Below are 14,473 nucleotides of genomic sequence, written 5' to 3' on the forward strand. Positions count from 1 at the left end.
TCAACTGACTCCTGATTTGCTTCTATGCTTTGGCTTTCGTGAATAATCTGCTGTGAACACACAAACACACACACACACACACACATACACACTCTTTGAACAACTTTTTTTTTTGTGTGTGTGTGTGTATGTGTGTGTGTGTATGGTGGAGGTACTAGGGATTGAACCCAGGAAGATTTTATACCCCCAGTCCCTTTTATTTTTTGTTTTTAGACAGGTTCTTGTAAATTGCTGAGGCTGGCCTTGAACTTTGATCCTCCTGCCTCAGTCTCCTGAGTTGCTAGGATTATAGCTGTGTGTCATCGTGCTTGGTTAAATCTCTATTTGAGATCCTGCTTTCAATTCTTTGGAATATATACTCTGGAGTAGAATTGATGGGCCATATGGGGTTTCTAGTTTTAATTTTCTGAGGAGCCACGATAAAGGAGTTACCTGTTTTCTATAAAGCCTACACCATTTTACATTTTCACTAATAGTGCATGCATATGGATTTTAACTTCTCCATATCCTTGCCAATATTTACTGTTTTCTCTTTTTACTTTGGAGTATCTAGCCATCCTGCTGGATATGAGATGGTATCTCATTGTGATGTTATAGTTAAAGCTTTGTCCTAGGGTTTCATAAACTGACTTCCAGACCACTCACGTATAATCGAATCAAGCCTTTATTGAAGCACACCGGTGGCGGCTGACCAGAACATAAAGCTGTTCCCCTGATCAGCCCTGAACAATTGCAAGGGCACTCCTTATAAGCCTGAAAACCGCAAAAGGGATGTTCGGGAGGTCTAGCCAATGCAAGCAAGCCAGGTTACAGAAGCGGGACAATGCAGTCAAGCAGAGGGAAGCCTAACCAATCACAGTTAGCCCAGTCACCCCAGTTACAGAAACAGAGCCCCGTTACCCTAGTTACAGAAACAATACCCCATTAGGTAGTTCTGTGTTCTTAAAGGTTTCTATAGCAAAAGGAAAAGAACATCTTGCTCCAGTCATGACTCTTCTACTTGGCATGGTTGTTTTACAAGATGATGTCATAAAACAAAATGGAGTCACATTTGCTCCTACTACCACAGTGATTTGATTTGCATTTCCTAACGATTACTGACTTTGAACATCATTTCATGTGCTTATTGGTCATTAATATATCTTTGTAGAAATGTCTAGTCAATAAGTCCTTTGCCCATTTTTGAATCTGTTTTTGTGTGTGTGTGTGTGTGTGTGTGTGTGTGTGTGTGTGTGTATGTTATCTAATTGTAATATTCTTCATATATTCTTTTTTTTTTTTTTTTTGGTACCAGGAATTGAACCTGGGGTGATTAACCAGAGCCATACCTCTAGCCCTTTTTATATTTATTTGGAGGTAGGGTCTTGCTGAGTTGCTTAGGACCTCGCTAAGTTGCTGAGGCTGGCTTTAAACTTGCTATCCTCCTGCCTCAGCCTCCGAGCTGCTGGGGATTATAGGTGTGAGCCACAGTGCCCGGCTCTTCATATATTATTGACATTAATCTCATATCAGATATGTAATTTGTAAGAGTTTTTTTCCATTTTTTTGGTTGCCTTTCACTCTGTTGATTTTGTTCTCTGATGCACAGAAAAATTTAAATTTTGATAGTCTCTTTTATATACCTTTCCTTCAGTTGCCTCTGCTTTTGGTGTCATAGTCAATAAATTATTGCCAAATCCAATGTCATGAAGCTTCCCTGTATTTTTTTTATTAAGAGTGTTATAGTGTTAGGATTTAGGTTAGGTGTGTGATCTTTTTGAGTTTTTGTTTTTTGTTTTTAGTGTTGGGGATTGAATGCAGGGTCTTGTACATGCTAAGTATTGCACACTACCCTAAATTACACATCACCCGGCCATGACTTAATTTTTATTTATGGTGTAAAGTAAAGGTCCACCTTCATTTTTTTGTAGGTGGTTCTGTTTTCCTAGTACCATTTGTTGAATTCTATTTCTTTCTCATTCAGTGGTTTTAGTATCCTTGTCAAAAGTCATTTGACCACATATACAAAGGTTTATTTCTGGGCAACCTGATTCTATTTCATTGATTTGTGTATTATAGTAACCATCTGATCTTTTTTCTCAATCCTAAAATTGTTCTAAAGATTCCTGAGATTATTAAATAAAAACATCTGCCAAACCTGTGCCTGAAATGTACAATAAGCAAAGAATTGATTTTTTCTTATAAAAATAGGGAATCTTTTCTAAATTTGATAAACTTTGTATATCTTGAAATTTATACTTGGAATATATATTTTTGAAAATGTGAATTTTTTTTTAATACTAGAGATTGAACTAAGGGGTACTGTAGTACTTAACTACATTCCCACATCGCCATCCCCTACCTTTTATTTTTTTAGTTTGAGACAGGGTTTTGCTAAGTTGCTCAGGATCTTGCTAAGTTGGTGAGGCTAGCCTCGAACTTGCAATCATCCTGCCTCAGCCTTCTGAGTTAACAGGTGTGCTCCACCCCACCTGCCTGAAAATGTAAATTTTAAATGAACTTCATGAGTTCAAATGTGTTGTAAATGAAGAACATCCTTTTATTTGGAAAATACTATTAAGCCTCTTAATCTTTGCTTATTGTACTGTTCACTTAGTAGTATTTAGGCAATTAGAAGTAGCAGGTTGTATTTAAGAGTGGTGAAAAGTGAAATTGGAAAGATAGAAACATGTCTTACTGGTGATGGGAAATAATGAAAAATTGTAAGCAAGGCAAATGACATGGTCTGAAATGTATTTTAGAGCTATCAGTCTACAAGACCAGAAAATTTTGGGATAGGGAAAGCATATGGGAAATAATCTCTACAACATAGTTTGATGTTAGGATCAAATGTGTGAATTTCTAAATGTTTATATAGTGTTTACATATAGGAAATAATAAGTAATAGTTTGGGTTCAATCTAGCTCTGGCAAAACAAAACTTAAAAAAAAGGGCCTCATATATGTTAGGCAAGCACACTATCATGGAGCTGCTTCTCTAGGCCAATTAATGACAGTTTTTAAATAAAAGTCCTGCTCAGAAATCAGAGGAAGGAGGGGATATAGCTCAGTTGGTATAGTGCTTGCCTTGTGTGCACAAAGCCCTGGGTTCAATCCCTAGTGCCACAAAAACAAACAAACAAAAAGATTAAAAAAAAAAAAAAAAGATTTCAGCAGAGATCAGAGGAAGGACTAGAGGTACAGAGTGCAGTCAGGCAGAGGTAGAATAGGTCCTGATGGCTGACTAGACATATAGGGATTAGAAGTAGTGTGGAATCTTATTAAAAAAATTTATATTTCACAATTTGAAGTAGTCCACAGAAGTTCTATATAAATTGAGTAACCTGCTCAAAGTTTCATAGGTGGTAAGTAAGAAAGTAGGGACACAAACCCAGATATCTTCTAAAATTGTGCTGTTTGCACTCTTTTTTTTTTTTTTAACATGGACACAATATATTTTGTTTATTTATTTTTTATGTGGTGTTTAGGATCGAACCCATTGCCTCACATGTGTGAGGCAAGTGCTCTGCCACTGAGCCACAACCCCAGCCCTCTTTACACTCTTTAAGTGTTGACTTGTCTTCATGTTGATAACTGTAAGTGGGGATTTTTAAAGAGAATTAATTCTCAAGTTGGACAGCTATATGGTTAGCATAGTTCTGGGTGCTAAAGGCATAGGGGTGAACAAATCAAAAAATCTTTCTCATTTGGAAACATATTATCATGTGGGAATACAGTAAATTGGGTTTGATGAAATGATGTTAAGAAAAAAGGAGGGAAGGGAAAAGAGGAATATTTGGATGAGAGAGAAAAGGGATGTACTTTTGAATGGGATAGTTAGAATAACATCCCACTGAAAAGGGGGCATTTGAGAAAAAACTAAAAAAGTCAAAGAAGCCATATAGGTAACTAGGGGGAAAGAATGATTTAGGTAGAAAGAACTTCAAGTATAAAGTCTCTGAGACAGGATCATGCATGAACCAAGGAATAGTGAAAATGTCCAAGGAATAGTGAAATACCTATAGCACTAGAGAGGAGTAAACAAGACCAGTAGTAGGAGATAAGATCAGAAAGCTATGGCTTGGGTTGGGTGGGGTGGGGTGGGTAGGTCTTTTATGCTAGATGAATACTTTACTCTGAAAGGGGAAGCCTTTAAATGGTTTGAGCAGGAAAAGTGACATGATCTGGGTTATATTTAATAGATTACTCTAATTACTGTATTGAGGATTAAAGTGTGTAGAAGGGCAAGAGCAGAAGCAAAGAGATAAGGTTGGTGGCTATTAGAGCAATTCCAGTCAGAGATAATGATGGTCCAGAGCAGGGAAGGTAGGTGGTATATTATGACAGTGGAGGTAGCAGGATTTTCTATATAAGAAAAATAGTGTAGTACAGGATAACTTAGGTTTTTTTTTTGTCCCAAACAACCAGAAAAGTGAAGTGATTATTAATAGATACCGGAAATACTACAGGAGGAAAGAATTTGAAATCATGAGAGAAACTTGATTTGGATTCCTCTGAGATTGAGATACTTATAAAATTCATGGGGAGAAAAGTCATGAAAGTAGTCAGATAATCAATCTGAATTTTAGGACAAAGGCTCAGTCTGGAGACATTGAGAATAGTCAGCATATAGGTGATAATTTTTTTTCACAATACCTTTATTTATTTATTTTTATGTGGTGCTGAGGATCGAACCCAGGGCCTCGAACGTGCTAGGTGAGCGCCCTACCACTGAGCCACAGCCTCAGCCCATAGGTGATAATTAAAGCGTTGGGAACATCAAGAAAGTGAGAGTAGATGGCAAATTGCAGAGGTCCAAACATTGTGTCCAGGACATTTGGAAAGTAAGGAGGAACCAGCAGAATAGACTGAAAAGCAGTGCTCAGTGGAGTTTGAGGAAAACCAGGGACAGTGTTATCCTTGAAGTCAAAATCTACTTCTTGCCCAAATCTACTTCTTCTGGAGACAAAAAACTAGTCTTTCATTTTGTTTCACAGATTTTGTGATAATATCAGGTATAGATATAAAAAAATTAACCAAATATTAATCCAATGTGAGAATAAATGAATATCATCTGAATAGTTGAGAATAGCACAATACTGTTCAGAAAAACTGAACTAGTATGTAAAGTCTTAATACTCACTATCTGTAACTCAATAAAAAATTCCCTCACTTTTTGAACTCTGGAACTGAATGAATTTGGATAGGAAAAGGTGTTTTTTTTTTCTTCTGTTTATGTGCATGTATAAAGGAAATTAATAGATAGTTGTACTTTGGTTTTATAGTTAGATTCCCCCCCCCACACACTAATGCTTAGATTGTCCTGCCAGCTGAAAATATCTAAACTTTTGCATTTATGATGAGATTTGATTGCTAGGTGTCATTAAAAACTGTTTTTATTGGAAGAACCAGCAGTAATTATGATTTTTTTTGGGGGGGGGGGTGTTATACTGTGAATTGAACTCAGGTCCTTGAACATCTGGGCTATATTCCCACCCCTTTTAAATTTTATTTTGAGAGAGCATCTCACTAGTTTGCCCACCCTTGCCTCAAGCTCCCTCAGTCTCCCAAGTAGATGGAATTACAGGTATGTACACAATGCCTAGCTAATAATTATGATTTTTATGACACATTGTATTGTTATAAATAGAGCTTTATGTAATAGAAATTTTTTTTTTCATTTATAGGTTTCTGAAGGTTTATCATTTTTGCATAGCAGTGTAAAAATGGTTCATGGAAATGTTACTCCTGAAAATATAATTTTGAATAAAAGTGGAGCCTGGAAAATAATGGGTTTTGATTTTTGTGTGTCTTCGACCAATCCTTCTGAACAAGAGGTAATGAAAGTTTTATTAGTCTTTGAGTTTTTTAAAGCCATGGAAATTTGTGATTATATCTAGAATGGACTAGAGAATCTAGTGTAACCTCTGTTAAAGGGTACATGTAGTCTATGTGGTACAATAGTTTTTTTTTTCTTTTTGTTTTAGTTGTAGGTGAACACTTTATTTTCATTTATTTTTTTTGTGGTGCTGAGGATCAAACCCAGTGCCTCACACATGCAAGGCAAGCGCTTTACCACTGAGCTACAGCCCCAGCCCTAGAATAGTTTTTTTTTTTAATTTACATTTAAAAAAAAAATATATATATATATTTTTAGTTGTAGTTAGACACAATACCTTTGTTTTATTTATTTATTTTTATGTGGTACTGAGGATTGAACCCAGGGCCCCACATGCACTAGGCAAGCGCTCTACCGCTAAGCCACAACTCTAGCCACTAATTCACATTTTTATAGAAAATTTCTAGTGTTCATTGCATCTAAAAATATGCTTCAGCTCATTAACTCCCTACACGTTAATGTTACTTGAGAAAAGGATGCCACAGTTAAATAAATTTAGAATTATTTGGTTAAATAGTTTTTTTCCCCACTCAGAATGCCAAATACATTAACATATATTATCTCATTGGATCATGGAATTTTCTTTGTGTAGCATAATGACAGCAATAATGATGATAACAATAACCTTTATTGAAGCATTTTCTAAACGCTTTTCATGTGTTTACTTATTTAATCCTCACAGATCCTCAGAGAGATATAGAAACAATATAAATGAGTAAGTTAGGCTCATAGAATAAAATAACATGCCTAAGTTTAGATGGATTTTAAGTGGTAGAGTAAGAATTTGAACTTAGTCTTTGTGCTTCCAAAAGAAGTATGAACCTTTGCATATTTATACTGCACTTTGTATTGATAATTTGTTTTCTGGAAGGGAATTCACAATAATCACAAGAGTTTTTAAGAATTCTGATCTCTCATTTTGTTTCATATACTTTCCATATTTGGGGATTTGGGAATTTTACAATTAAAGATGATAATAGCATTTTTTAATTTATTGTGTTGTATTTTATTTATTTTTATGTGGTGCTGAGGATTGAACCCAGTGCCTCATACATGGTAGGCAAATGCTGTACCATGGAGCCACAACCCCGGCCCTGATAATGGCATTTTTACTTACATGACTTAGTACAAATTTAAAGATACATTGCTTGATAATGCTTTACTTTCATTAGAAATATTTAATTGATGTCATCTGTTTTCTGTCTTACTACAGCCTAAGTTTCCTTGTAAAGAATGGGACCCAAATTTACCATCATTGTGTCTTCCAAATCCTGAATATTTGGCTCCTGAGTACATACTTTCTGTGAGCTGTGAAACAGCCAGCGATATGTATTCTTTAGGAACTGTTATGTATGCCGTATTTAACAAAGGGAAACCTATATTTGAAGTCAACAAGCAAGATATTTATAAAAGTTTTAGTAGGCAGTTGGATCAGGTATTTGCCTATTGATATTTGCTTTCATTAATAATTAATTGTTTCTTTCTTTTTCCTAAAGTGTAGCCAAAATTCTTAAGAGTTAGTGCTTAATTTTATATTATCATAAAATCAGTATAATAAAAGTGATTTCTATAAATAATGAAGACTAGTTAAAGTTTGTTATTACAGCTTTAATCTTGCATTTACCAGCGTAAATATTGAAATATGGTCTAAAACACTAGGCTTTTATTTTAGGAACGGAAACAATTTCAGATATTAAAGATAAGTGTTTTAACAGTGAAATTAGTGTTTTGTTTAATCTAAAAACATTGAGTGAAATTTAAAAATCTTTCTAAAAAGACTATCAATATAAATGCATATTTTTTGAATATTTTGCACTCAATTTTTACTGTTATCACTCTTGATTAGTTGAGTCGTTTAGGATCTAGCTCACTTACAAATATACCTGAAGAAGTCCGTGAACACGTGAAACTATTGTTAAATGTCACTCCAACTGTAAGACCAGATGCAGATCAAATGACAAAGGTGAGTACACACAGATTTCTGCATTAGTGGATGGACAAAAAAATGAAAAGTTAAAATAGATTACTTTTTCCTAAATCAAGATTCAGTCCCTAGATGATATCTGTATTTTTGATTATGTTGAATATTCAGCCTCTTTTAAAAAACAGATAAATAATTTATGTACATAAATTCTGTGATAGAAAAGTAAGATTTCAAATAAACAGAGTCCTAACAATCACAATTAGGTATGCAGGCATTCTGCTCCCAGAAAAAAGTCTAGCCCTCTGTTTGGCTCATGTAAGAATGGATTTTAATAAATAACTAGTGCTGTTTATGCCTTCAAGATATTTTACTTAATCTTTCAATATTTTAGAGGTTTATGTGTATAAAAAGGCTGTTGCGTAGCCAACTCAAAGGTACTAATTCTGAAGATTTGAACTTGAAAAATAATTTATTTTTTTATTCTGATTTTTACAATTAGAATTAAGTGCTTTTTAGCATCTTGTGTTTCTGAACATATTTTTACCATATGTGGTAATTTCAGATATGAAAAGTACTTTCAACTTAATATTTATCAAAATAATTTATTTCCATATATTTAGATTCCCTTCTTTGATGATGTTGGTGCAGTAACACTTCAATATTTTGATACCTTATTCCAAAGAGATAATCTTCAGAAATCACAATTTTTCAAAGGACTGCCAAAGGTTCTACCAAAGTTGCCCAAGGTTTGTTGTTGATTCATTTATAATAGCCAGGATTTTTTAATTCAAAGTTTACTTCACTTACTATAATAACTCTTTGAAAGAAATAATAAAACTTTTGCTTTAGGTACATAAATAATTATAAAAGTTAACAGATTGAAGCCAGAAAGAAGTTATGGTCCAAAAATTATTGGGATTTAAAAAGTTGGACATTAAATGTCAGAAGCCTGTAAACTTCATTGTGGAAATCACTGCTTTACCAGTAGTTAAGTAGATGCTTTTGTATTGATGCTAACTTTTCGATTCCTTCAAAACTCTTTCTCTGACATATTTAATCATAGGTGTAAAGTAGTAAAGTAATGGTGAATGATAAAGCCACAGATTGTAAAACTAGTAATTCCTAATTGCAAAAATATTTACAGTGTTTGATCTATGGAATAGCTATTGGTTACCTGTTATTTGTCTAACCATTTACTTAAAGAGAAAGAGGTAGCATAAAATATTGTTCCTGCTCTCAAGGTATTATAGTAAATGTAGGGTTAACATGCATGAAGCAGCAATCAATGCAGGATAGTGTTTAAGTTGTATCGTATGAATCATAGTAATGAAGGAATCAAGATGGGAAATGTTAGTGAAAACTAAGGAAGATTTCCTTAATATATCCCTTTTTACCCACGACATCCTATCTTGTATAATTAGCAATAGAATCCCATTTTTCTCTAAAAAGTGTACCAGTTTCAACTGTAAATTACATGGTCACCTTGCCTAGAGGGAATGGAGGCTTTACATTTCAGTGTTAATATGAAAGACCTGAAATAAATTTTGATTTTATAAAAACATCTTTGCCTTTCAGCGTGTCATTGTGCAGAGAATTTTGCCTTGTTTGACTTCAGAATTTGTAAATCCTGATATGGTACCTTTTGTTTTGCCCAATGTTTTGCTGATTGCTGAGGAATGCACCAAAGAAGAATATGTCAAATTAATTCTACCTGAACTTGGTCCTGTATTTAAACAACAGGAGCCAATCCAGGTATGTTTTGGGTATTTTTTTCATATTTATCTGTTTTTCATGATAATGACTACCACTGAAAACAAAAGAAGTGACTATGTGACTTTTTAAAAATTGAGGTAAGTATCCGATCTTGCTTTTTCATTAGTCAGAAGCTACTTTGCATATGTGAACTATTCCTAAAATTATAATTAAACTTTGCAGGTATTTGTCTATAGCGCTCCACAAGTTACTATCTCAGTGCAGTGAAATTTTTCATGTGTTATTTTGTTCCCAGTTAACTTTATTGAAAGTTATAGGTTTGGGAAAAGAAATATTAATTTTGTTTATTTTGTTATTCTGGTCTTTAGTTGGTGCCAATTGTTTTCTTTCTTTATTTTTTGCTAATACTTTCATTAGAAAAATGAAATGCTTAGAGCACCATGGAAGTAATGTGTGTGTGTGTGTGTGTGTGTGTGTGTGTGTGTATTATTAAGTGAAAAAAAGTTAATTTCTCATGTGGATTCTGTAAAATATGTATTTATCAGATTAAAGGTCATCTGGATTTAAGAGCAGTGGGGTCACATACCTGGATTTGAATTAGGACTTATAAAATCTTTTTACTAGAAGTATGACTAGGTTTAACATTACCATCTTAAAGCTTCTATTTCCTCATTTCTAAAATGAAAGGAGTTGTTGAGATGAAATGAGCTTTTTTGAAAAAAATATTTTTCTTATAGATGGACACAATACCTTTATTTTATTTGTTTATTTTATTGTATTTTTTTAAAAAGAGAGAGAGAATTTCAATATTTATTTTTTAGTTTTCGGCAGACACAACATCTTTGTTTGTATGTGGTCTGAGGATCGAACCTAGGCTGCATGCATGTCAGGCGAGCACGCTACCGGTTGAGCCACATCCCCAGCCCCTATTTGTTTATTTTTTATGTGGTACTGAGTGCCTCACGTGTGCTAGGCAAGCACTCTACCACTGAGCCACAAACCCAGTCCTGAAATGAGCTTTTGTGGCATATATTATTATGTGTTTCTGTCACTATATGGCAATAGTTTATTAGTCAATTATCAACTATTTGATGTAATGGTTTTGTAACTCTAATCCTTCCCTTGAAAAGAGGCAGTCTATGGCCAGGTTCTTAGGGACTAAGGAGGGAGAAAGAATAGGGAGGGTCCTAGTCTGTAACCTTTGCAGAAAGGCTCCCCACCAGTGCTCAAAGTGTTAGGAAGAAAATTGGTGTAGTCACATGTTCCCTAAGCTATGTATCAGTCAAAATAGTATCCTAAGAAACAATGTGAATTTTTATTAATTTTTTAATAGCCTTATTTTATTAATTTATTTTTATGTGGTACTGAAGGCCTCACACATGCTAGGCAAGTACTGTACCACTGAGCCACAACCCCAGCTCCAACAATCTGAATTTTTATTTGCGCCTATTGTTTGGCATTTTTTCCCCTTTACCTGCTCAGTTAAAAATTCCTCCTGAGGGCTGGGGATGTGGCTCAAGCGGTAGCGTGCTTGCCTGGCGGTCAGGGTTCGATCCTCAGCACCACATACAAAAATGTTGTGTCCGCTGAAAACTAAAAAAAATAAATATTAAAAAATTTCCTCTCTCTCTCTCTTTTAAAAAAAAAATTCCTCTTGAAACTTTTTAACTAAGTGTTGGCAAGTTAAATATTCTGCATGAATAGAAGGGTTAATTTGTTTCTTATTATTTCCATATGTGGAGGCAGCCAGGTGGTGGGGAAAACAGTATCAGGGACACTTAATTTCTTTCTAGAAGTTTTCCTTACAGACCTTTTTATGTCTGTACCTTCTCTTTTTCCCTTGAACTTCATGGAAGCCAGAGATGGAATGTATTGTGGGACATCCAACTTTGTTGCCCTCAAGCTTTTATTTTTTTACCCAGTAGCTTTTCAGATATTGGTTAATTGTACATTACTGTACGTGTGTGAGAGTTATGAAATTAGTCTTTAATTAAATAATTAAACCGAGAAAAGATGCTTAAATATTATGCTCTTAGCAATGTAAGAGACTTTATTTCTGTTTTTGTCTTTCATGCCTTCAGGCTAGCAACATGGTGAGTGTCAAAGTATAAACTTATTCTTTCGAAAAATGTTAAATTTTGGCATAAATCTAATCTCTTAAAGATTCTAGATATTAATACGTTTTCCCCTTTTTCTAAACAGATTTTGTTAATTTTCCTACAAAAAATGGATTTGCTACTAACCAAAACTCCTCCTGACGAAATAAAGAACAGTGTTTTACCCATGGTTTATAGAGCACTAGAAGCTCCTTCTATTCAGATCCAGGTACAGAGCTTGTTTTTCTTTAGTGATGATTTTGATTCTTAAAGCAGAAAAAAGAAGTCAAGTACATTTTAGGATTAAGTCATAACATTTCATATGAAGCTCAGTAGTAAATATATTTATTGAATTATATTATTGATGTACTATTATTAAAATGTATCTGTTTATAACTAAAGAATCAGTTGGTAAATGCCTGTTTCATGAACTAGACCATATTTATCAGAAATATAATATTGTGGAACAAAGTTGGATTTACTATGGTTTGAATTATTGTATACTTCTTTCTGAATGGATAATTATCAATGAAGATTTTAAAAAGGTTTATGTGACTTTCTTATGAAAGCATTAAGTATTTTCCATGCTCATAATTTTCTTTCATGCTTGATAACTCAAATTTTTGTTTAGTAATGCTGTTCCTCTTTCAGTGAAGTTAATTTGTATTGCAAGGAGATAGATAAGCACAGTAATTTAGTGTGACCACTCTTTTTTAAAAATATTTTTTAGTTGTAGATGGACACAATATCTTTAATTTTTATTTATTTATTTTTATGTGGTGCTGAGGATCGAACCCAGGGCCTCCATGAGTTCGAGGCAGGAGTGATACCACTGAGCCACAACCCCAACCCCAGTGTGACCATTCTTAATGCATGTGTAGTCAGTAATGCTTTGTCACTAACTCTGTGGCTTCCTGTGTTCTCTATCAGAAGGTGTCTTTAATATAAAGACACAACTAGGACAGAAACAAGACTCTTTATTATGCTTGAGCACAAGGAAGGCAGCATGTAGGAACAGAAATCCCAGACTAACTCAAAGGACAAAAGTGTACAGCTTTTATGGCATCTACAGAATAGGGAGGGTCCTAGTCTTTTGATGTCATCACATATAGATGTGGAGTTTTAGTTGCACCTGTTCTCTTCATCATGCTTCTTTATGCATTGCATGTTTCATTATAAGCTGAATTTCCACCTTGTGTGCTTTTTACTATGCTAATAAAGATAACTTCAGATTACTTTAGTGACTGTTCTTTCTATATATGCATTCGCCTCTTACCGTGTGGAATTTGCTCCTTTTTCTCTGAGAAAGTCCCTCATGTTTATAGAACAGGGAAAACTATTGTCCTATCTCAGTGGGTTTGATTTTAATGACATTGTCTTGTCTTGCTTTGGTTTCTTGATGTTTCTGATGACCACATAGTTTTAGAAGGCTGAGCTGATTTCCCAACCTCCTGTCTTTGGGTGTATTATCTTAATTTTATACCCTTGAAGATTGGTCCATTGTTTAACTCCCAGTTTTCTGCTATGTCTGTTAACCCCATGAGACTGAGAGTTGGCTTGGATGTCTCATTCTTTTGTGAGATATTTTCCCTCCTTTATTGTTAAGAGGTCCTGTTTTTCCATGGAGGTCCCTGCTTGTCTCATTTTGTCTTACAAAGGCGATCTTAAAACAAATACTTTGTTAAGCTGTTAATTCTGTAGTTTTTGCTATTAAAATTTTGTTTTTTTGGGGCTCTCTATCTGGAAAAACATTCTGGATTTCTATTAAAAGTATAATTTAGCCAGGTGCAGTGGCACACATCTGTAATCCCAGTGACTTGAGAGGCTAAAACAGGAGGATTGCAAGTCCGAGGCCAGCTTCATCAAATTAGTGAGGCCCTAAACAATTTAGTGAGACCTGGTCTCAATATGAATAAGGGCTGGAAATGTAGCTCAGTGGTTAGTGCCCCTGGACTCAGTCCCCAGTAAATTCCCCTCTCAAAAGTATAATTTAATTTTTTCATTTTGGAAAATGTCTACTTATGTTAAGAACATCTCACTGCAGAAATGGATTCATGTTTGAAAGGTTATGGTCTTTTTTTAAAAGTCTTTTTTCCAGAAAAGAAATTCTGACAAAAAACTCCGGAATTTAAATTTATGAAAGTTAGTATTATTTTTTTCCTTCTTATGCACCTAGTACCACATATTTCAGGTCACTTTTTAAACTTATTTCAACCTTTGTGATTTTATTCAAGGGTGTGAGGAGGTTGTTGTCAGATTTTTTTTCTCCCCTTATAATTAGATCTTAGGTTGAGTGAGGAAGATGTGCTTACCTGTGTTTTTCAGCTTTTTAAAGGGGCCATAATTATAGCCTCCTGAAATGTTATTGAAGGCCCAGTTCAGTCAAGCTGGTTTTATATTTAGAGAAATTAAGGAGGAGGGAAGAAGGTTGAGTATAAAAGGCCATTCTTCTTCATAATCAAACCAACAAGTATCAGCCAGTATTTAATTAAAATAGTTAATACATAGTTAAGTCCAGTGGTGCGACTTTGCTTAATTTTAGAAACCAGCATTTCTGATAATCACTCAATATAAATTTTAGTCACCAGTCTAATTAACTAGTTTCAATATGCCTGAATTTGACAAATTGTATCTAAATAATTGAGAGAGTTCTAGAGAAAGCAAGAAACATGAATCATTTTCTCATGTTTCAGGCAAGGAGAAGTCTGGAATATAACTTCTGAAATTCATTTCTAAGTAGAAGTTTTAAAAATAAAGTTTGATTATAAATATTTAAGAGGTTAGAGGTGGTTCTGAAGCACACTTGGAAATGTAGTAGATGGTTTACAAAGGATAAGGACCTTAAATAGAAGCATAAAAATAC

General features: G+C 34.2%; 1 protein-coding gene across 2 annotated transcripts in view; it reads left to right on the plus strand.

Moving 5' to 3' along the window:
* The window catches only part of SCYL2 (SCY1 like pseudokinase 2), a 58,381-nt gene that overhangs the window by 23,272 nt on the left and 20,636 nt on the right, over positions 1-14,473 (plus strand). For both annotated transcript variants that reach the window (XM_081311101.1, XM_081311102.1), the window contains exons 5-10: positions 5,666-5,815; positions 7,091-7,312; positions 7,724-7,840; positions 8,422-8,547; positions 9,377-9,553; positions 11,717-11,839. In XM_081311101.1, coding sequence (XP_081167227.1) covers positions 5,666-5,815; positions 7,091-7,312; positions 7,724-7,840; positions 8,422-8,547; positions 9,377-9,553; positions 11,717-11,839 — 915 coding nt within the window. The remainder of the gene's footprint in view (positions 1-5,665; positions 5,816-7,090; positions 7,313-7,723; positions 7,841-8,421; positions 8,548-9,376; positions 9,554-11,716; positions 11,840-14,473) is intronic.

Source organism: Spermophilus citellus (assembly GCF_964194105.1).
Source record: "Spermophilus citellus genome assembly, chromosome: 10".
In the NCBI taxonomy this organism is placed as follows: Eukaryota; Metazoa; Chordata; class Mammalia; order Rodentia; family Sciuridae; genus Spermophilus; species Spermophilus citellus.